The 16,155-nt window shown below is 48.5% G+C and overlaps 2 protein-coding genes across 5 annotated transcripts in view; both read left to right on the forward strand.

Moving 5' to 3' along the window:
* Positions 1-11,433, forward strand: part of TMEM201 (transmembrane protein 201) — a 29,062-nt gene extending 17,629 nt beyond the window's left edge. For all 4 annotated transcript variants that reach the window (XM_064678510.1, XM_064678512.1, XM_064678513.1 and 1 more), the window contains exons 7-11: positions 2,892-3,109; positions 4,903-4,974; positions 5,950-6,240; positions 6,727-6,858; positions 7,299-11,433. In XM_064678510.1, the coding sequence (XP_064534580.1) occupies positions 2,892-3,109; positions 4,903-4,974; positions 5,950-6,240; positions 6,727-6,858; positions 7,299-7,396 (811 nt within the window). In that variant the 3' untranslated portion in view covers positions 7,397-11,433. The remainder of the gene's footprint in view (positions 1-2,891; positions 3,110-4,902; positions 4,975-5,949; positions 6,241-6,726; positions 6,859-7,298) is intronic.
* Positions 11,434-13,001: 1,568 nt separating this feature from the next.
* On the forward strand, positions 13,002-14,877 carry LOC135425707 (forkhead box protein E3-like). Its single transcript, XM_064678245.1, has one exon. The coding sequence runs from the start codon at positions 13,013-13,015 to the stop codon at positions 13,748-13,750; it is 738 nt and encodes a 245-aa protein (XP_064534315.1). The 5' UTR covers positions 13,002-13,012; the 3' UTR covers positions 13,751-14,877.
* Positions 14,878-16,155: the final 1,278 nt, after the last annotated feature.

Genomic DNA, 16,155 nt, shown 5'->3' on the forward strand with positions numbered 1-16,155 from the left:
CTTTTTTCACTTACCAGCCCCATTATTATCACATGCACAAATGGCTTGGAGGGAAGGCACAGCTCTAGTGCTCCATTCCAAGGCTGGGATGTGGTTGCTTCTTGCCTTATGATCCTCTTGATCTCCTCACCTTTTTTCCTCTGCTTCTGAAAGAAGTTTTAGTTCAGCTGCTTATTCTCAGGCATGAAGCACATTCCCAGCACAGCTTTTAGCAGCATCAGGCCCTCTTGACATGGCAGTGGCAAACACTAAGGAGAAAAGTGCAGGGAAAAGGAACAGGATTTTGCACACTTTGCAGGAATTTGTTCAGAACAGATCAATATTTAAGCCAGTTTTTAGTCAGCATTCAATCCTAAGGCCTTAATTGCTATGCTTAAAATTCTTCAGCTCCTCTTTGCTAACCAGAAAACTTCTTTTTCTGGATGGTGCAAGGCAAATGATTCCTCAGCTGCCCCGAGGATCTGACTGCTCAACTTGGTGAGGTTGAGAAGTGGGGCTGTTGAGCAGCAGAGCCATTGGAAGACTGCTCCAAAACAGTTACAATCCCAGGACTGTGAGAGAGAGAGATTGTGGTTGTGGGTGATAAATGACTGTAACATCTTCCAGCCCGTTGAATGAAAAACTGCTGCAGCAAGGAGCTGTGTAAAGTTGGGTCCTTTAGCCCAAAGACACAGAAGGTGCAAAGTTAGGACAAAAGGGCTGCATTGTTCAAGGGGATGCTCTGATTTGGCCCTTCCCAGCCATGGCACAGTGAGTGGTGGGTATCACTCTTTCTCCTGTGATTCATATCATAGTCCTGAGCTGCACTTCCAGTCCCCTTTCCCACTCATTTTCCCTTACAAAGCTGGGATGGACACGTACATCTCTGTGTGTGTGTATGTGTGTTATGGGGCAGATGTGGATGTGGGAGTGCACTAAAGGGAAGCACAACACCCTTCCCAGGTCCTGGAACCTGAAGAGGTTGGGCAGTTTCTGCTGCAAGACTGAGGAGTCCCTTGCTGCTGTTAGAGGCAAGTCCTACTTCCAAGATGTTGTTCAACCTGGTCAGGATTGTTATGTCTGCCTCATATGAGCAGATAAGTGGTTTTATAAGATATTTTAAATTGTAATCTTAATTCTAGACTGCTTCTTCTGGACGTTTTAGCACAGCATGATATTGGTGCACCAGCTCTTTAATCTCTGAGACAGAATGGAAGGTCCATAAATCACCTCACAGCACAAGGCTGAGATATGTATATTCCTTCATGCTCTGATTTACTCCTGGCTTCCCTCTGACAGAAGAAAAGCCATGTTGCTGCTCTCATCTGTCTCATCTGTTTCCATCAGAAGTGAGATTAAGCCTCCAAATATTGCAGCCTAATTTTATTTCCATTTAAAAATATATGTTAGTTCTTCATCATGATTTCTCTGACAATTATACTACCTGTTTCTGACAAAACAAAAATCTTACAGATCAGAGATCTGCTCCCTATTCTAGACTTTCTTGTATTTTCATTCCACTGTTAAAAACAGTACAAAATTGCCATACTTTCAGCACTGCAACCTTTGTGGAATACTCATTTGGATGGTTTGAGGACACAAGTGAGACTCCAAAGCTGACTCCTCGTTTCTGAGGTGATGTAGTCAACTAAACTGTACACATAGACTAAGATCACTATGTGATTGCAAGGAGGAATAGAAAGCAGGTAAAAATAGGAGTAAGTTTTTAACAGATTGTTCAGCTCAGGTTGATTTTTTAAATTTTAAACCACTGCAAAGTTAGGTGATGAAATGGGGGTCGGAAATGAATTGCATAGTTTGTTTGCATATAGCAACTGAGTGTGGTAGTACTAGCAGTGAAAACAATTAGAATACAAAGTCCTCTCATACAGTTATTTTACCAGAGAATAGAGGTCAGTTTATGTCTGTAGCACTCAAAAATCAATAACTGGTACAGGTATGTTTTGTCTGTTCTCTCTCCTCTTGTGTTCTCAGCCTGCTCACTCTGTTCTGCAGCTCCCACTCTTTCACTTGGAAAGAACCCATTGAAAACAACTCACAGACCTAGAAATACAATTGCCATTATTGTTTCCAATTTAAATTCTTTCCAGGCACTGTAACAGAGATTGGGTTTTAGGCACTAGGAGCCAGGCACTTCCTGGAGTGTGTGCTGCAGGGGCACAGCTCCCTGGAGCGGCTGTGCTAGTACATACTTGGGGCAGAGAAACTAAATGTAGTGGTTTAGGCCTCACTTTAGGATTTTCCCATCTGTAAAATGAGGGTAGTGAGTCTTTATTACCTGACAGAAGTATAAATAAAGGCAAATGTGTTAAGGAGGTCTGAATGTTGGTTTTAAAACAGAGCTCTTGTGCTGAAATCTTCATCCAGGTAGCCACTAAAAATCCTTTTCTCTGTGCTGACATCAGAGGTAAGATGTTAATTCTGTTTTCTAAGGACAAAAAAAATAGTACATAACTACTTGCTTCCCACAGCCATGACATGTCTAAGCATGCAGTTGGCATGTGCACATAGCAGACATAAGATGTGCTCTGTGTACCTGGATTTTTTAAAGCATTCTGGTGTCTCTAGGTAATTTTCTCATCCAGGGAGAGATCCAAGGTACTGTGCCTATTTGCACCTGAGTTCCTAAACTCTTCCACCACCTTTTCCACCCTGTACTGTGGGACAGGTCAGTGCACAATAATTTGAGTCAGGCTGAGCAGTTCTTCCTTTCCCAGCTTCAAAGTGTGGGAACATTCCTGTGAACTCTTCAGCGTTCTGCATCTTGCACTCCTGCACTGAAAAGTCAGTCCAAAGCTGGTAACAAAACAAATGTTCATGCTACTACAACTGAGAGAGGCAGTGACTGGAGCTTCTCCTTGCTAAATGTCTGTCATGTGTGTCCTTTGCAGGTACCTCTCTGGGGATTCCATGACTCTCTTTCCCAACGGCACTGGGACAGCCTTCCCTTCACCTGCCACGTCTCTCTTTGTCCCCACACCACCCAGTCTCCTCCACCTGACAAACCAACAGCTCTTCAGGTCCCCACGCAGAACTTCTTCATCCTCCCTCCCTGGACGTCTCAACAGGGCCCTGTCACTGGGGACCATCCCCTCCTTGGCCAGGGCAGGTGAGTGGGCAGGAAACTCTCCCAGCAGGAAAGGCAATGGAGTGGTGCAGTCAGAAGGAAATGGGCTGTGAGGCATCCACACCTCACAGTCCTGTTTAGAGATGGCTGCTCCCGTGGCCCAGAGGAGTCTCCAGCTTTTAGGCATTTGGGTTTTGGCATTAAGAAGTTGCACAGCAGGCCACTGCCATCCTGGGGAAGCAAAAGCCTCCCTGAGCACTTGCCCGCTATGGGTTAACTGAAATCCAGGGGCTTCTCCAGGCATTTGTGTCAGGATGACACAATCCACAAGGTTATGTGTGGGAGAGAGGCAGAAGGGGCAGTTAGACGTGGGAATGGAGAAGAGCAGCTTGGGAAGGGATTGGAGCAGTGGGATAACTGATCTGGCAGGACCCACCCCTCCCTTCGAGCTGCTCTGTTACTTTGCTTCTCTTGCTCCAGCTGAAGGAGCAGAGGTGAAGGCAGGCCCTGCCCTTGGTCTGGAGTTGATTTGCATTAGCAACACTACTGAAGCTGCTTTAGGGACCCCATTTCCTCCCGTTTTTAAGCGCTTTGTGTGATCCAGGGAAGATTTATAGGCCTAAGGAAAGCCTCTCTCCCAGTAACTCAGTAACTCCTCTCTCTGTTCTGCTGTGCTCGAACCCAACAGATGGGCAATAGTGTTCCAATGCACTTCTCCATGCAAGGAAAGCCAAGCTTTGCTGTGTCTCTAACTGATTGCCAGAAAGTCAGAGGCCAAAATGTGGCAGTTTTCTAGGACAGTACTGCAGTCCTGCAGGGATTTTGTAGTTCATTCCACATTTCTCTAACTCACCCTGCCAGCAGTTTTGCCAGATCTAATAAGAGCAGGACAAGGACCAGCCACACAAACCTTACAGCAGTGTGGCAGCTTTTGGCACAGCCTGAACCCTCCCAGCTCCCTGAGTGCCCTGGAAGGGCAGGTGCAAGTGCTCCAGACAGCTGGGATGGGTGTCTGGGTTTTATTTACTGAGGTGCAAAGCCAGACAGTCTGGAGAAAACAGGCTGTTGGGGCTGAAGGGTTTTTGCAAACATCAAGGTTTTCAACTTCCAAAGCTGTTTGCCAATAGTTCTGTAAATCAAGTGCCTAAGAAAAACAATTTATTTAAGCTGCCGTGTTTTGTTTGTAGCACTTCTGCCTGACAGGAGTACTTTTCATGGTTTGGGTTTTTTTCCCTGTCTTTGCTTTTATTTATTTTTATTTTCATTTAGTATGGCTACCATGCCATAATAAACCTGTCAGTTAGATGGGAATTCATCTCAGCATCCATCTTTTCACCTTCTTCCTTTTTAAGTAGTGGCAAACCAGGCTGTGATATAGTCACAGGGCAGATAATCTGAATTTGATGTGTATTTAGAAGTCATCTGGCAGCTTTGCTAGGAGCAGGTGAAGAAGTCACCACCTTTGGAAGCTGCCCCATCCTTCTGTTACAACCTTCACAACTAAACTTTGTTCATGTTTGTCATCTACTCCTGTGCAACATGAGATAAATCATTATAAGCCAGTTCTGCAGTGCCAGAGTCCACTGGCAAATGTACTGCTTCAGATATTTTGGGGAGGGATGTGTAATTTAAAGCCTGCACAGATCTGTTCTGCTGCAGCTGGGAAAAGTGGATTATTCTGCTGCTACCATAGAGCCAACCCAGGAAAACAGGGACATTTTTCCTGCCTGCATTTCCCACCTGTCCCCTTGTGAGATGATGCAGTTGCATTTCTGGAGGACAGACCTCCAGCAGCTGAGCCAGCTGCCTTCAAATTGTTTCATTTTTGCTTTTAGATTCTGGCTACTTGTTCAGTGGAAGTCGACCAGCCTCACAGTCCTCTCAGTCCAAGGAATCTCCGACATCAGGTACTGCACTGGGCCTGCCAGGCCAACTCTCTGCAGGGTTTGCAGTAAATGGCTTGAAACACGTGGCTGAATTCTTTCCTCCCTGCTCACATCCCAGTGAAAATGTCAATTGTGCTGTTAGAAATGGTGCAGGGAGAGCCCCAGCTGAGAGTGGGATTGCATTAAAATCAGGTGCTGTATGTGTTGGGTGTCCTTCTCCCCGGGAGAGCTCACAGTGAGACAGAACAAGGATCCCTTCCCTGCTTAGAGCTGAGTTGAGCCTGCTTTGATAGGAGACTTCAACTGTTCCTAGGGCAGCTTTTTTATTGTGCTTTCCCAGGCCCAGGAACTGCTAATTTGGCTGCCCTGGCTGCTCTGCCCTTTTGCTCCCGTGTCCCCATGATCTGTGTGTTGCCTCTCTGCCCCAGATGGATCCCTTGGCTGTTTGTGCTGCTGGAAATGCGGTGACAGCCTGGTTTGACCCCCACAGCCAGTTGTGCAAACCTCCTCACATCCCCATGCACCTTCCCAACAGCCTCTGAAGGACATGCCAGAGCAATCCATTTACCTGCAAAATGTGTAATGGAGGCTCTCCAGGATGGACACGAGGGAGCAAAGAGAAAGCTCACCAGGCTCCTGATAACCCGATTCCTGAGTCATTCCTGAGTGTACTAAAGTGCACATGGAATTCCACAGGATGCTCTGAGTTGGAAGGAACCCACAAGGACCAGAAAGTCCAGCTCTTAGTGAATGGCCCATACAAGGATCAAACCCATAACCTTGGTGTTATCAGCACCATGCTCTGACCAGCTGAGCTCATCTCGGGTTTCTCCGTGTTTCTCAGTGTGGGAACTCAAATAAAGAATTTCAATACAAGATACGTTGGACGTTTGCAACTCCCATTCCTTTTTCTTGTAGAACTGTTAAAGAAAACTGTACCTGTTGTATTTGGGTGATAATCTCATGGTTTCCCCTCTGGGGATGTCTCCATTTCAGAGCACTTCTCCCTGCTGTCTGGCAGCTGCGCTCCCTCCCGCATCCCCTCCCCAGCACCATCCGTGGCCGGATCTGTGACTTCCAGCTCGGGATCCCTGCGGTTCCGCCGGCCCCTCATCAGCCCTGCCCGCCTGAACCTGAAAGGACAGAAGCTGCTGCTGTTCCCATCCCAGAATGAGGCCCTGCTCACCCCAACCAGCTCAGAGGAGCACACCCACTCAGACAGCAACATCTTTGCCCCCGAGCTGTCCAGCTTTCCAAGGAAGAGCCTCAGTGAGCGGGGAATGCCCGGTATGCTGGCAGCCTCCTGCACTCCTGGGAGGGCATTGGGAGGAAGGAGTTGGCTTGCAAGCACAGCCCTGCAACATCTAGGCCCCAGTTGGATGGGAAACCTTCAAGAGAAACCCATGCGGTGGTGGTGGTGGGCTACCAAACTCCCTTCAGAATCCACTGGCCTGAGGAGCCTCTTGGCTGCCCAAGCAGATGTCCTTTTCTCCCTGGTGGTGCCCAGGAATGCTGCTGCCACCACCATTACCCTGGCTTGGAGAGCTCCTTTAGCCATGGGTGAGGTGGTGCTGCTCTGGGCAGTGTACGAGACATGTGCAGGCAGTTCTGCTGCACAGCACTGAAATTTGCCTTTTGCTTCCAGTTCCTGTCCATAAATTTACCAGGCAACCATCCATTACTCAAGTCTAGCTGTAGTCTGGTAGTTTTTGCTACTTTCGGCTTCCACTGGTGAATTTTCCTTTTGAATTTTCCTATCTCTTCTCTTTGCAGATATGAGATCTGCTATGGAAGGAGGGAGTATTTGCAGTGATAATTCCATCAAAAAGGAGGATCACTCATCACACTCATCTACCTGTGTGGTAGACACAACTACTAAAGGGGAGGATTTGGCAGGCTGGAGAGGTAAGTGCAAGTCATGTGAGTGTTTCATGCACGTGTGAGCATTTCTGTGAGGGTAACTGAGATCTTTCCTGTGCTGCAGTGACCTGATCTTCAGATCAAATAAATAAGTAGCAAAATGGAACTTGTGCCTGCTATTCTAAGACCTTAACAAGGCTGTTCCTGTTCTTTGGACTGTCTGAAGAGCACTGACAGGGTGCTAAACTGAGACAGAGGAAAAGGGGTGGGGATGCAGGTGTCAAGAACAGCGATGAGATTGAAAATAGAGCCAAAGAGAGCAGAGGAATCTTTCCTGACAGGATGAGTCCTTCAGTGACTTCTGCTTATGGTGAAAACACTGGTCAAAGAGAGAGAAGCAGTACAACCTATGTTCACTGTTCTCATCAGTTCTTTAATACCTCTTTCTGCTATTCCCTTTTTTCCCTGTGTTCCCCTCCTCTAAGGTCACTTTGGTACCTCTGCTCTCCGGGGCCTGCTGGCTGTGAGCCTGACCCTCAACGCTGTGTTCACGTCAGCCTACGTCTACCGGAGCCTGCGCTGATCTGGGCCCACACTCCCTGTCCTCCTGGGCCCACCTGGTCCTGAGGAGACAACCAGAATTCAACCATGGCTTCATGTCTAATGGCCATGCCACTGGTGCATGCTGGTTTTTAAAGAACTACTGTACACCCAACACTCATGACAAGGAACCTGGGTAGCTGCTGCCATCACTTCCAGGTAGAACATATCCCAGGATTGCCCCTGGAGGTGGCAGAAAGCTCCAGTTCAAAGCAGGAGGCCTGTTAAACGGCCCACACACTTTTATTTCAAAAGAACTGACCTGAGACACAAGCCTGAAAATGCGTGAGCTACGTTTTTAGGAACCTATCCCAGCTCTTCTTTCTGACATATTGACCTCGTGCTGATGGTGCTGGTAAAATGAGGAGAATTAGAGCAAATGAGCTGAAGAAGAGGGATGGCTTAGTAGCTGGTGCTGGGCTTTGGCTACTGTAGCAGCATCCCCAGCCTCTGCTCCCTGGTTCCTCTTCTCTCTTCCCTTTGGTACTCTCCTCTAAACTATCAGTGAATTTTCTTTAGTTGCCTTAAGCTTGCCTAAGCACGTGGGTGACCTTGGCTGCTCTGTCATGTTCTTGCATCTTAGATGTCCATGTTCTTCCACCTGGACCTGGCCCTGAGGCCACTTTGACCAGTTCTCCTTCTGGGCATGCTGGTTCTGTCCTGCTGTCTGTCCATGCCTGCAGCCACACTGTGCTGCACAGCCCCCACACAGACATCTGGGGGGGCTGCAGCAGAACGAGGATGTGCTTTGCTTTACCCAGGAGGCATTAATTCTGTTCCAGTGAAGTCTGTAAGAAGAAAGGATCCCGCTGTGATTTGCACCCCAGTCAAAGGGCTTCAGCTCCCAGCTCTGCTGGTGTTTTCACTGGAGCAGTGGGTGGCAGAGCTTGTTCTTGCTGTAAATCGCACAAACCTGTTCTGTCAGAGGTGGGTGAGGGGCTGTCTGATTGTACACATCTATCCACAAACCTGATGCCTCAGTCTGATGTTGGGATTTGCTGAGTAACTGTTTCAGATATTTCTTAGTTAAATGCCCAGGTGCTCTCAAAATGCCAAACCTGTACAGTTCAGCCTTCTGGATAGATTCTGTTTCTAACCCAGGGGAAGTAACCCTTGATTTCTAAAAGCAGTTTATCATTTGGCATTTCTACTTTTGGGTGAGTCTTCAGCATTGCTTGGAATTCAGGGGCCATTTAGAGTATTGTGCAGAACACTCAAAATCATTTAGTGCATCCTAGGGGAAAAAAAATGTCTTCATGTTTTGATTTATAAATACCAAGTGCAAAGAGATTTACCAGTGTGTCAAGAATGCCTGGTGAAAAGAGAGCTGACTGGCATTAACTGTGTATTTCTTGAAGCAGGACTTGCTCTATTAAGAGTTTTTCTGTTGTGTCTTCCCTTGGGCTCCTTTACCTCAAATTTCTCTCCCCCACCCCACTGTCCCGTGTTTGCATCTTGAATTAGTGTTGGGCTTACTGTGTCTTTCCCTCCCTTTCAGTTTGCTGCTGTTCCCTTTCTTGTGCTCTTGCATGTGCAAAGAACAAAGTGTATCAGTGCTGACCATTCTCTGCTCTGAACCTGGAATTCACACCTTCCTTTCACCTCAGTTTTTTTCTTTTGTGTTTTGATCAAGTCCCCACCACAGCCTCACTTAGTACATCATTGGAGTCATAGCCAGACTCATCAGCATGCATATGACTGCTTCAGTGGGGCTTTGCTGCTGCTGATTCAAGCACTGAAAAATTTAAGTCTCTCTTTGTCTTTTCCACGTCTCCTTGCATAGTTTCAGCAGCCCACTTCCAGCTGCTGCTCCCACCCTGCCTGCAGGGAGGACTGCTCCTCCTGCTTTGCCTGGCACAGTTGGAGCACAGACTCACCCACACGTGCTGATCTGAGAGGTTGAGGAGATGCCACTCCTGACTCTGCATCTCTCCCAGCCCCCTCCGGGAGCTGCAGCACCTCCCACACAAAGCCCTGGAGCCAGGACAGACCTGCAGCAGGAAGATGTGCTGTGGGCTGATGATGGATTCTATTGTAACTTGCATGAATTGTTCCTTGTAGCCAAACTGGACCCATAACCTTGCTGTAAAAAGATCTTTGTCCCCTTTTATAGACTTCTGCAGGCTCACTTGAGCATGTGTATAGGCAAGATGCTAGCAGACCAACTTCCAAGCTTCTATTTAAACCTCTGCTGTTTGGGTTTCGTGATGTCCTGGTGCAGTGTGTGACGTCCCATTCACGGATCCTTGTCCTACCTGAGGGGCCTCCTGTACAGAGACAAGCTGCCAGAAAATACTGTGGCTGTGCTTGTCTTTGTCACACCAACAGATGTGCACTGTGACTCCACGTATGCAAACTCCCCACCTTCGCCTCCCAGCCTGCTCTGGGTTTTACCATCACACCCACCTGGATCCAAGTTGCTCTCGGTCTCGACCAGATTGCAATAGAAACCTTCTCCTCCTTTCCAGCAACCAAGGAGCTGCAGCCTCTCAACACACCTCTTCCCACTCCTATTCCAGAACAGGAACACTCTGACCTGTCACTGTTCCTGGAGGGGTGTTTGGTGACCTTGTCCAAAGCAATATAAAGACTTTGGATTTTATTGCTGAAGAGGGAAGACAACCAAGTTTTTCATTCTGGTGCTAGAACACTCTCCAGTGGTGCTCTCACAGTTGTGAAGCCTTTGCTTGAAGAATCCATGAGTGTGTGTGTGTGTGAGTGTGTGTATGTGTGTGTGCAGGTGTATAAAAACATCTGGAGGGTTTCTTCATTTCAAAAGATCTGAGCCCATGTTTGTCTCTATATTGTTGGCCTTAACCTAGCTCGTAGATACTGTGTCTATCTTGCTGCTCTTTTCTATATGAAGCTGGTTTGGAGGAAACAAAAGTTGATCTGGTCCCCCTGTAAAAGTCTTCGTGACTGATGTTGTTGATCTTCATACAGTGTTGGTCAGGGGGGAGATTTTATTTTTCTAATATTTTTCCTACTGCAAAAATTGTTGGAGTGGGATGGAAAAAAGATCTTTACAAAATGGTGTGATAAAGATGTGAGCATTACTTAATAATACCAACAGTTAATGATCAGGTGGAGTATAAGTGAGCTCTGTTTCCAGACCTTTTCCATTTCCTACCTTCCATTGGAAATGCCCAGGTACTTTTTCTTTGCATATGGGCTTGTTAGGCATGTTCTGAGACCTTGCAGATACTGTAGATGATTTTGCTGTTCCGACTTAGAAAGAATTTGGATTTTAGAGTTTGGTTCCAGTTCCACAGTCTGGGTAGTTTGGCAGATGTGACAAATATTGTGCCCGTATCTATTTGATGGGATAGAGGGAGTTGGTAGAACGACTTGTTTATCTTTTTACATAAAATTTTAGACATTAAATTGGTCACTCTGGGGTGGGGGTGGGGGAACTGGCATATGTAGGCCAGATTCACTGAATTTTAGGCTGTTTGTTCAAGCAACAGATCCGGCCTGTGAATGTTGGATTCCCACCTCATTTTCTGGGGTGATGGGAATACCTGTAAGACACTGCTGAACTGGCTGGGTTCCTTAAAACAGGGCAGCTGGAATGAAGGGCTTGTGTTGCCTGTGGATGCTGCTATATTTTTTCTTCCAAGCACCATTCCTGGAAATAACGATGGTCTTAACCTCTCTCACAGACATTTGTTAAAAGGTTAGAAAGGGCCAATTTGGCCAACACTTTTTTCTTTTTTTGTTTTCTTTTCTGCATCCAGAAATTATCATCACTGTGTCCTGTGGTGGGAGTAAGGTACAGAGTACTTTTGGATTGAATGGGTATCTAGAGAGGGTGAGCAGGACAATTTCAAGTCCTAAACCTTATTTCCTGTGAAAGACTGTGTGTTATGTGTGTATACTTCTTTGGGGAGCTCTATCACTGTACAGTTTAGTTAAACATGCTCCAAGGAAGGAGAAGCTGTTCCTCAGAGGTTTTTAGTTCATGCTTTGTGTTTAAAGAAGAATATTTTTCTTTAAAAAATAAAAACGGATAAGTTTTCACCTTAGTGTGTGTGGTCCAGTTATATCCACACTGTACTTTTGTGTTCATTTGGCACTTAAGGGATTTTTTTTTTTGTTCTGTGAGATGGTGACTGAGAGTGTTTTACATATTATTGCATGGTTTTAACTTTATGTTTTTATTTTGAAATGTATATTAAGGGACAGGTGGTATAAGCTTTTAGACATAGGCTTTCTGATCACAGGCTTCAAAGGCTGTCATTTTCCTCCATTTATACTTTTATGACTCATGTTTAGATTGTTAAAATGGGCTGCTAATTTGTTTCAAGACCTGGTCGTGTATTCTCTGTATCTTTAAATACCTGGAGAAGTTCTGTGTTTTGCTGGGCAGGAGGGGATGCACTTCTCAGGCACTTTTCCTTTCACCCCTGTTCTTTCAGTGTTGGAGACCTGTTTGGTTCTGCAGCCTGTTTTTATTTCCAGCAGTGCCGTCGTGTTTAATTGCTTTTGCATTACACAGGGCAGAAAAACAACCACTGTGGCCACACTGCTGAGTCTTTCCTCTGCTCCATCAGAGCTCCCTTCTGCTGTTGGCAGATTTGTTATAACCAGTAGGGATGTTTCATTCTTAGCTATTTAAATATTTCCATCCAGCCCAGTAGAAGTTTTCTGTTCAAAGATCTGTGCATTATTTTTAAAATATGAGCCACCAGTGTTGGTAGTTTTTGTAAATGGGAACAGCAGCCTGATAGTCATCGATTTTTTTTTCCTTCTGTTTCTTAGCCCTGTACAACTTTTGGAAAAGAGGGACTGATTCCGTCTAAAACCCTTCCAGATTTTTTTTTAAATTGAGGCACTTTTGTGGGTTTTTAATTAATTAAGGGTGATCAAGGAAGTAGTTTTTAAAGGAGGGTTTATTTTAATTAAATAACTGGCATAGGCCCACTAATAATTCTGTGCATAGGGATGTATTCTGAAGGATTTAGTGACTTGCACGGATGCAGCACCGGTGGAACCTGGGTTGCTGCACCACAGCTCTGCTCCTCCATCCTCCTCCCGGTGCCTGCAGGGACCCCCGAGCGGCCCTTCCCCGGGGGGGTGTTGGCACCTGTAAGTAGCGGGTGTGCAGCCAGGCACCCGAACCCGCCGGAACGGTAAGAAATGATGGGTTTGGCCGCTTTTACTACAGGGATTTTTGCCCCCCAAGCTCCGAGCTTTGCCGGGGCTGCCTTTGCCCGGGGCCGACCCCGTCGCTGGCTGTGTCTCACTCCTCAGTGTTTGGGTTTGTGGAGCCAACGCGCCGTCCCGACCCCGCCGCGACCCCCAACTTCCCGGAGCGGGCCGGGCCGGGCCGAGGGGTGGGAGGGGAGACGGGGGGAGAGGGTTTTAGGGCGGCAGCGCGGAGCCGCAGCGCAGTGGGGCCATGGGCGAGGCGGACCCCGGCGAGCTGCGGGCGGCGGGCACCGACCCGGCGATGTCGGGCACCGACCCGGCGATGTCGGGCACCGACCCGGCGATGTCGGGCACCGACCCGGTTATGTCGGGCACCGACCCGGTTATGTCGGGCACCGACCCGGCGATGTCGGGCACCGACCCGGCGATGTCGGGCACCGACCCGGTTATGTCGGGCACCGACCCGGTTATGTCGGGCACCGACCTGGCGATGTCGGGCACCCACCTGGCGATGTCGGGCACCCACCTGGCGATGTCAGGCACCGACCCGGCGATGTCGGGCACCGACCCGAGCGAGCCGGAGAAGCCTCCCTACACCTACGTGGCGCTGATCACCATGGCCATCCGCGCCAGCCCCGAGCAGCGGCTCCCGCTGAGCGGCATCTACGCCTTCATCACCGAGCGCTTCCCCTACTACCGCGGCTGCTCCCCGGGCTGGCAGAACAGCATCCGCCACAACCTCAGCCTCAACTCCTGCTTCCGACGCCTGCCCCGCCGCGGCAGCCGCGGCGGCGAATGGGCGCTGGATCCCGCTTTCCACGACATGTTCCCGGAGGGCGATTATCGCGGGCGCCGCCGCCGCCTCCGCCGCCCGCCCGCATCATCATCATCATCATCGCCGCCGCCGCCGCCCGCATCATCATCATCATCGCCGCCGCCGCCGCCCACCCCGCTGCCCGCCGCGCCCTGGTCCCCGCCGCCGCCCTTCGCGGTGCCCCCGGTCCCCGCAGGCTGCTCGCACGGGCCCTGGGCAGCGCTGGCGCTGCCCCGCGGGTGCCTCTGCCCGGAGCTGCACGGCTGGGCCCCCGCCGGGCTCCTGGGGCCGCCGCAGGGCTTCCCCGCCTGGCCGCTGGATGCGGGGATGCCCCGCGAGCTGGGCGCCAGGATGTCGCCCTCCTTCAAGTGAACTCCCCCCCGGCCGGGCTCGGGGCGCTGCTGCTTCGCCGCTGGGTTCCCGAGAAAGCGTTTGAAACCTGCTGGATTCCTGAGAAAGCGATTTCAAACCGCCCGGGAAGCGCCGTGTGAGAAGTGCCTGTTGCGGTGACTGGGATGCTCCCCCTGCCTCGGTCCTCTGTGCCCCGAGGAGGATGAATTGCGCTTCTCTACTGCATCGGTTTGGATTTGGGGAAGGAGGGATTATGGTTTTGTTGTTCGAACCTTCAGGCAGGGGACGAATTACAGTTTTGGTGTTTGAACCTTCAGGCAGCCTGAGAGGGAGCCGCAGAACACGGGCGACCTCTGAAAGTACGCGAGGAGGAGTCGTGCCCGTGCTACTCCTCGGTTCGTGCAGGGAAGTTATTTTTTTCAAGTGTCCTTAATTTATTTTGAAGCTTTTCTTTCAAGGTTTATGGAAAAGCAATATCTATGTTGTGGGGTTGGTTTGGTTTTTTGGGTTTGGTTTGTTTGGTTGTTTTTTTTTGGGGGGGGGAAATACCCCAAACCAACAAACCCCAGAGGTGTTTGGGTTAATACTGGAAATCTTGTGGGTTTGTATTTGAAGTGAATTTATATGGGATTTTTCATATGGATTGTTTTATACTGTTGCTGGTTATGTATGTTTGCATACGTTCATTGTTAACAAGTTTCTTACATATTACCGTGTAATAATATTTTCCCTTTGGGTTTCAGAGGGAGTAGTTTTTATGCTTTTCTCTCAAAATAAGGGTTCAGAGACAAAATGTGCTTCCAATAAGAACCACGTTTTAAGTTTAAGGGAGAGAAGGATTCAAATACTGTTATGTGAAGAGCAGCATTTATTGTATGTTATATTAATAAATAGTATTTCCTAAGAGATGTGGCTTCAAAAAGTACTTAAACTATTTTGATGCTTTTCTTGAAAGTAGGTACAACTGAAATCCAGTTTTATAGTTATTTTATATTTTTTTATGTTTATGAAGTGATTCTGAATGTCATCTTTAAATTCTACCAGTATGTTATAAACAATACTGTTAGATTTAGATGGGGTGACAACTTTATGGTTGTTTTTACGGGATGCCAACACATTAAAGATGCTGCAGTTCTGTCATGTTTCAAGTTGTTTTTTTCTTTTCATCTCATTTTTCATGTAGCTCCTGATATCTTTAAACACCAAACCATTTGCTCTACTTCGAAGAAGTGTATTTGGACTCTGGTTATAAAATCAATTCAGTGCCCAAAGGGGAATGCAGGTACATAAGGATTGCTCTATTTTGAAGCTTTTGGTAACTGTATCTAACTGAAGCAAATTCTTATGGGGTTTTTGTTCTAAATAAGACATGGTTCTCTTCTGCTTGGCAGAGTTGTTACGTGCCTGCTGCAGTTTAGAGCATATGTGAACAATTCATATATGTAAAACTACAGCTGCTGAATTTTGGGTATTGATTTTGACCTCTGCACTCCCATTAATTCCACAGTGCACACAATTAGGGAAGTAGGAAGGGTTTCTGAAAGTCTGACTCTCATTGTGTGCCTCCCACTGGTGGTTTTATCTGGATTTTCTGATTTTTCCATTGCCCAGGTAAAGGTCCAGTACATGGAGTCTCCTTAGAAACCCGGCGGTGGGCCCCGTGCAGGCTGAAACCTGTCCCCGGGGTGGGGGGGTTTCCAGAAGGGCTCTCTGGGTGGGGTTTGATGTGAAATACCCTCTCTTGGAGACAAGCAGCGGCTATGCCCGTTCCTGAAGGGCCAGGACATCATTTTCCCCAGGGAATCCCCCCGTTATCCAGAGGCCTGGGCCCAGCCGGGGGGGCTCGGTGCCCTCCCCTCAGCCCGTCCCTGCCCCTGCTCTGTGGGGCCCGGGAGGGTCTCCTGCCCCGGGGACCCGCACTCGCCTCAGCCCGGGGGATGTTGTACCCCTTTGTGCCCTGCCCAGGGATGGCTCCTGGGCTGAGGCTGCCCATGGCTCGGCATCCAGCTGGCAGGGATGAGCTGGGGTAAGTGATTAAATTATAACCCTTTCTTTACTTCCATTTCGGGACGCGGTGCCCTCACACGGGGGGGGTGAGGGGAGGTCCCTCCTCAGCCTCCCTGCCGGGGGTGCTGAGCGGGGTGGGCTCCAAATGCGAAGACAGGGCTGCTTTTATGCTCCCCTTAAGTAAAGATCGCTCCTGCCGTGATTATTCCTCTCGGAAATAAGAGATTATAAAGTGAATTTTGTAGCCCGGTGGTTTCGGGGCTGTGTGCCCGTGGCTCGTGAGGCACTCGGGCACCGCTGGCTTTTGTGGGTGCAGAGCGAGGAATTGGTCATCCATTTCGGCTTTGTCTGTGCTGTGGTAGCAGCGATGCAGCCCAGGCAGGCAGAACAAATTTTAAAAAAAAGTGATTTTCAGATAT

Source organism: Pseudopipra pipra, chromosome 22 (genome assembly GCF_036250125.1).
Source record: "Pseudopipra pipra isolate bDixPip1 chromosome 22, bDixPip1.hap1, whole genome shotgun sequence".
Lineage (NCBI taxonomy): Eukaryota > Metazoa > Chordata > Aves > Passeriformes > Pipridae > Pseudopipra > Pseudopipra pipra.